This window comes from Opisthorchis viverrini (assembly GCF_000715545.1).
Source record: "Opisthorchis viverrini unplaced genomic scaffold opera_v5_373, whole genome shotgun sequence".
Taxonomy (NCBI): domain Eukaryota; kingdom Metazoa; phylum Platyhelminthes; class Trematoda; order Opisthorchiida; family Opisthorchiidae; genus Opisthorchis; species Opisthorchis viverrini.
Genome location: NW_008752034.1, coordinates 408124 through 415326, shown reverse-complemented (window position 1 = coordinate 415326; position 7203 = coordinate 408124). Strand labels below are relative to the sequence as shown.

Sequence of the window (7203 nt, the reverse complement as noted above, 5' to 3'; positions counted from 1 at the left end):
TATTATTATTATTATTATTATTATTATTATCTACCGCTCGGTGGGGTAGGTAGCTGTGCATTGAAGGCGGGAGCTGATAAATTAGTGCGTAAAGTACAGCACTGTAAGTGGATTGGTAAGTGAGGGGATTGGGAAGGGGGCTATGCATTGGAGGCAATAGCTTGGATGCACGAGCGTCATTGAGGGCGCGACTGGGCCATGTCTGACAGTGTCTCTAACCATTGATGTGGTCCCCATCCAGGAAGACGGCAATGACCAGCGCAGCTGAGTTTGCTGGTAGTGGCTTCTATACTTGGCTGCCAACTCATTGTTTGATCACATCGGTTTGACATCTGCAATAATTGATACATCGGTTATATAAAAACAGCACACCTCGCCCCCACATTGCTGGTCGGCCTCCATGGTTATTTATCTATCTATGAGTTTGGTTTTCACATTTTCCGGGCTGGACGTAAGAAACGAACAAGCAGATGTGAATGCATGGTCAGCAATATATCAGATAACAGATGTTTACCGTATTCTACGTCACAGGCCTTTCATACAGTTTTTTTTCGGATGGGCCTCTCTTTTTTTGTCATTAGTGTGTGAAGCGACAGATGAGAAGCCAAAGTGAGTAGGTTTCAAGCTTCGGTGGAGCTACCTTACTGGAAAGTCCTGACGGGCCGATCGGTCGACAAAACCGAGGTTTGTTACTGGATCGTTGTTCGGGTTGTCGGTGTTATCAACCACATCATTCAAGCGCGAACGTATTCACCTGCTCAGACGTTTAGTTTGCGCCTGTAAATTAGTAATGACACACTAGTCTCGCACATCAGATGCGAGATATTCGAATACTGGCATGGTCAAGGAGATGCAACGTTGATGAGCTCTAATTAGAACATAATTCAAGACCGGTGCTTCCCCCTTTGGGTAGACTTACTTCAAACGTGAATGATGTGAGGTGGATTCTACAAATCCTGCAACCGCCCACAACAAAAGACAGAATACAACTACATACAGCGTGATACCTCCGTTGTCTAGGAGGGGACAACAATTCACAAAAGGAAACAAAGCAAGGCTTTGGATTGTAAGTAGTAGTGGTTTTTTGTTTCAGTTTGCCACCGGTTGGGCAAATGCTTAGGACGAAATTAATGAGACCAGATTCTAAGCTATTGATGGGCATAATTTTAGACAGGAGTCCAGTAGGTTTCCAAGTAATCAGGCGTTGGCCCGACCTGCGGTCAAACAAAAAAGACCGCGAATTTGCCAGAGTACACATGGATGTACATAATGGAGCTGTGGTGAAAGACCTACTTTGGTGGATCTAGCGGTGTAACGTTGGCGACTACTGATGAGGCATGCGAGTAGCATGTTTTCTCGTAAATCCTCTTCGCGTCTCTTGAAATAAGAGATCCATTACGGAAATTGTGGAGTTGCTTTGTAGCAGTTGCTTGCTTTTGAGTAACAGTCGATGAATATCCAGTAAAGTTCAGGAAGTCGCGTTCAAGGAGAAGATATACATTCCGTTTTGTAAGCAAGACGCATATTAGTTTTGCTTCCCTGTCCACTAGTCTGTAACTATTCAGTTGGTGTTTTCTGATAGACACTCCGCATTACCACAATTAAATCAGTTTCTGATGTTTGTGACGAGTTATTAGTGGGTTCAAAATGGGCTAAAAGCGGTCGGTAATAAACACGTCTGGACTGACACTGGATTTACCACCAATTAAAAGGCTAATACAATGCTAGGTATACCTTGAAGAAAGCATTTCAGAGAAACTTGTTGTCAATATGCGATTCTTCTTCGTGTGCCCTTTTGTGCGAGCAAAAGTCAAACTTGGGGTTGGTGGGAATATTTATCAGCTAGATTACTATCCGAAACACCTTCCAGAAAGAAAACCGTACTTTTGGCGGCACCACAAAGTTGTTCATTTGCATTAACTTTATGACTGTTAAATTGTCTTCAGGATGTTACAGGCACTGGCAGAATATTCTCTCGCCACAACGACATACCACAGGTGATATGCAAGTGACCGCTTCTAGGAACAAACCACAGTTCGTCAAATATGAAATTGAAATAGATGGAACAGAGGACGGTGCGATGCGGAAGAACTCCACAAGTGTGTACCTCTCAAATTTCAACCTGGTTTCCTCGTCAGGCGAGACACAATTGACGTGAATATTACTACCCCGGGGCAGGTATTTCACGCTATGGCTCTGTCAACAGCCCTCTTACGAGGAGACAACATGGCCGTCGGAGAAGCCTTCTGCTGTTAATTAGTCTTCCCTTGAAAGGCCAAATGATTCTTGAAAACAAATGATCCACTTGGATAGTGTTCAAAACTTTGTTACGGCACACGTTCCCTAGTAGCAACAACGTACGAAATTTTCAATCATTTTGTCAAAATAGCTCGTTTCGGAGCATCTAAGCACAAAGAAAAGTTGTATCGATTTGTTTAGACGACAGATGGCTGAATTCCTTCATAACGTTCATCAAAAATGAGTTTATTGACAACATAGCATAATTTGAGAGTTTTGATCGAGGTTTAATCTTCCAGCCTATAAAGTCTGATCGACAGAGTGTTACTCATATGCCGTCAGTAGATGTTGACCCGTTAAATGCTATTTATACTTCTGGTTATACAATTCCTGTTCAGAAATAAACTTTTTGACATGACAAGGCCACTGAATTCCCATAACTCATTGATCCTTGGGTCAAAGGCCGACTGATTCAGTCATCGATCGACCGGCCAACTATTTTTGTAAATATCCGATTGCTTGATTAATAAACGTTCCACCACCTCACTGAATGAATTACTAGATCCCTAATTACTCAACCCACTGACTTACTGATCAGTTGACTGTCCGATTTTTTAATTGACTGATTTATCGATTGATCGGCTCGTAGACTGGCTGCTCAAGCATTAACTTGTTTCCGCTTCCACAGAAAATCCGCCCGTGCGGATAGGAAGACAAAGCCTACCTTCTCGACCTTTCCCAAAAAGTTCGGTCATTTATCATAAATGTTAGTCTGATTACACGGAATACTTTGCGCGGCAAACAACTTGGTTATAGCAGACAGGTTGTATTGGAAATATGCAGAATACCGGCAACTTAACTCGGTGATTAATGAAACCTCCAGATCCACCCGAATGAGTGGCGAAGTGTAGGGGATCAGGACAATCCTGGAAACCATTTTAAGGAAGCAAGTCGAAGAGGCTTTGTACGGACACTACTTTAGCTATTTTATGCCAACACATAGTGATCAACTTTTTATCTGCGTCACCTAACAAACACCGTAGAAACGAACCCTTTTCAGGTAGACAGTTGTCCCATTTGTTGTTCGAAGTGCTGGAGACTACAGCGTGTCAACTGTTCAGCTTCAAGGCAGAAACACAGAACGACGTCAGACAGTCCGATCCCTACCGACTATGCGGAGAACATTTTGGCTGCCTGCCGTGAGGGCATTTTGTTTTCCATCAAATATCTGGCTGAACAACCACTGCCGTTGTCCAATGTATGGATTGTTTAACCCATAAGACTGGTACGGTTTTCGTAGGCATGGACTTTAATGATTTAATCCAATAGCGGAAAAAGATGAACGGATGACTGCTATCAATCGATAATAGGTTAGAGTGCGAGTGAATCGTTTCCACACAAGCAGTCCTAACCTCCCCGACACAAAGTGACGTACAAGTTCCTTTTTCAAAAAAGGGCTTTTCAGGACAACGAAAAGTAAGAAGCTCCATACTTCCAGCCGAAAGAAAACGCCCTGAGAGTTTCTAACCAGTGGACATCTTTCAAAACCCAGTGGACTATACCTTGAAAATTGTGTTGCTTTCAGGATTGCCAAATAAAATGTTTTGATTAGGGAATATAATGATCTGTGATCGACCAAATGATGCATTCGCATTAGGTAAATTCTTCAGCGTTTGGGAACATCTTCGACCGCAGGTCGACTCCAATGAAAAAACGTAATATCCTACCAGATATATCAAGTACCAGACGGTGAACTGTTGGCATTTGTCTGTCCGGTGGGATGTGTCGCATACTCAGTCCATATCTCGGTTCAACCGGTTGCCATTGCAATGTGGAGTTACGTTCCTGTTCAGAACCGGTCTTGCTGAATTCCAGTATCATTTCTGGGGGCCCGTTGGCCACAGCAACGCAGGTTAACTTTACGGCATCTTCTAGACTTCGTTCGGCGAGTAACAATGTCCGGTTGATGATCTGGGGTACCAATATGACCTCGATGTCCAGACTGAGAAATCGCAAAGCAGAGATCGGTAGTGAGGGTTAACGAAAATGTATATCTGGAGTTTTCATCTTTTCAGGTTTACCCCTCAGTACAAGTGAAACAGCATGCCCGTGAAAGTGTTTCCTGTAAGAAGTCAAATATCATGCATTCCAGTGGCTTTGAAAAAGCCCAGGATTATAAAATCCGAGGAGCAGTTTTGCTTTAAAAAACCAATTAAACTCTAAATTTTAGTCTGAATTTTAGTCATTGTTAAATTCCCCTATAGTGCACGAAATGTCTGTCAAGCTACTTGTTCTTTTTCAAATCGTTGCGGTCCATCTGAATGTGAGGTCTAACGAGTATATAAACGAACATAAGACGATTAACTATAAATTCCTGGAAGGCAAGAGCTTTCCCCATGAATCGGATTCATACACTTTGTTAAGTAAACACCAACTAAGAACCAGTCTCACGAAAGCGTTTTACACAGAAATCTCGCTGCAATCCTGGCATTTGTCTGGGAGAACTAGCATTCTTTTTTTATCCCTTCAATAGTTCAAAGCACAAATTCATTTGTGAGCACTCCTCAGGCACTCTTTTCGATGTCCGGTTACAAGGTCACCAACTGAAAACAGCAATTTGGTAACTCAAAATACTACGTGCATTGATGCCTCCCCATGTTCACACCTGCAAATGTTACATCCGCAAGTAACAGATGAAGGACAGTCAAGTCAAGGTTAGTCCATCAGCTTGTCCAGCACGGTGTAGAGCTTCCCCACATACATTGACCTCTGCACAGTTTCTGATAATTGATCAGCCAATCAAAACCATTTCAACAAACTTGCATAGCCCTCATTTTACATTAGAGCCCATACGAGTTCTTCATACGACTATGTATGTAGGATAAGCTCGAAAAATGGTCACCGGTTTGTTGGCAAATGGGGGTAAGTTGATTACAAACGTTTTATTACCAATCGAGATGATATCATTAGCGTGTTCACTAATTCTCCTCAATAACGCACCAATGGCGTTAGCCTCACTGGTGATAGAACGCTTGTAACCAAATTGCCCAGCTCAGCGAACAAACTAACTGACACCTGCATTACCTGCGTTACCGACATTCTCCTCAAGTAGGACAAAAACGTTTTACTCACTTTTCAATTACCCGGAATATCTGGTATATCTCATCAGGACAAATGATTCCCAGCTATTCTCTGAATATAGGTCTCTACTGTTCGAAAAATTTGGAGAGTTAATTTTGGTGCAAGGCAAACAGATATGGATTGGTCCCAACGTTGAGGCAATGATCCCATAAACAAGAACAGATCATTGATTAGTCTTGATGCACTCGCATCCATATTCTTAATGTTTCGTATGAAGATGAGCCACACTGAAATCCGAAAGAAAGCACAGGTAAATCGAAGGTGAAGGAGGCTAAAAGTATCTGCATGGTGTCTTTAGTGAGTCCATCATTTAGACCACTACTTCTGAAAACTGCCGTCATTCAGAACACTTACAATATACGGGGAATCACTCATTATCATCGACTGACTGTCTGTTGTGTAAAACGCCCACAGACGCAATGGTTTTAGACGAAGTTTCCGGCATTATCCACTTTGATTCTTGAGCGGTGCTTATATGTCCTCATCACTAAGCAACTGAATAGTTTGCATGTGAGGAAACACTCGTGACCAGCCGTTGCAAGATTCTCCAAGTCTCTGGAAGTTTGGTTTTCCCTTATCTTTCTCTCTTTGAGTCATTCGAGAGTGACTGATGCATACTGTGGGATCATTCTCAACAATGATTCTGTCAATTCGGATAAGTTGTCGTAGATCTGATGTGCTTAGTCTCCAATGAACGACATCTGCACAAAGTGGGTTGTGACCGAAATTACTGGAGAGTGCAAACCAAACTTACTAAAGTACACCAATGACCGGTATTTCCTGGAGAAAATTCATGCACCAATGAGAGTTCTTTTTCGAAAACGGAGCAGTCAGCTGCTCGTTCTGGGTTGAGGCCTTCTGTTGAATTTTTTCGGAATTCTTTGGACACATGAATGGTCTAGTTACACACGATTCAGTTGGTTGTAAGTCCTCGCGATGTAGCCCACAGGGCATCACACACAGGGGGACAGACCAAGACATGGCAAAGTGGAATGAATGAAGTTACATCCAACCTGATTGCTGTGATATTCTCGAGCGACACTCGCGATGTAGCCCACAGGGCATCACACATAAGGGGACAGACCAAGACATGGCAACGTGGAATGAATGAAGCTATATCAAAACTGATTGCTGTGATATTCTGGAGCGACCGTGACCTCGATCCCTGTTTGCAACTGGTCAGAAGCCCCGCAGGAAATGACGTGCAATGATCCCAGTGGCACACGTCATTTCCTAGCCCGACTACTTGACTAATGTCGAGCATCGGACCAGTATCGGGTGAGTTTCGCAAAGGACACTGCCTCAGTCCTGGCATGAGAGACTCAGATGTGCCTAGTTTAATACGTCAGTGTGGTACTACCTGCATGTTTCTGTCAGCAAGAGTGATGAAGATAGCGCTTAGGGTAAATGGAGTCTCACAATTTTAGGGACTCAATTAGCATACCCTGGAATATAATTTGTCATCAGCCAGCTGCCACTTTAAAACTTACGATAAATTGAAATTCGTCGGTTGGCTTACACATTCATCTGCATACAAACTTGGTTTTGACGGATGATTCCCTTGGAATTCAGCTGAACTTCTTGTTTATGATACTATTATTCCACTATACGTGCCGAATCAGGCTGTCTCCTGTTTCAGTTGGCACAACATTCGAGAGATCGCAGTGCACTCCGTGGGGTCAATCGACTAAGAACATCATAAACGACTGGGCACCAGGTGAGTCTCCCATCAAGACCGTATTGATCTGCAATTCAGTTTATTGCCCAAATCAGTCCGGAGAATGTGCCTACTTGATGACACATCAAAAAAGCGGAACCGGTCGT

At 43.0% G+C, this 7203-nt stretch overlaps 1 protein-coding gene across 1 annotated transcript in view; it reads right to left on the bottom strand.

Moving 5' to 3' along the window:
* Positions 1 to 7203, bottom strand: part of T265_10525 (hypothetical protein) — a gene marked incomplete at both ends in the record, with an annotated part of 53279 nt that overhangs the window by 17073 nt on the left and 29003 nt on the right. Inside the window, one exon of the mRNA XM_009176918.1 lies at positions 3966 to 4240. Within this exon, the coding sequence (XP_009175182.1) occupies positions 3966 to 4240 (275 nt within the window). The remainder of the gene's footprint in view (positions 1 to 3965; positions 4241 to 7203) is intronic.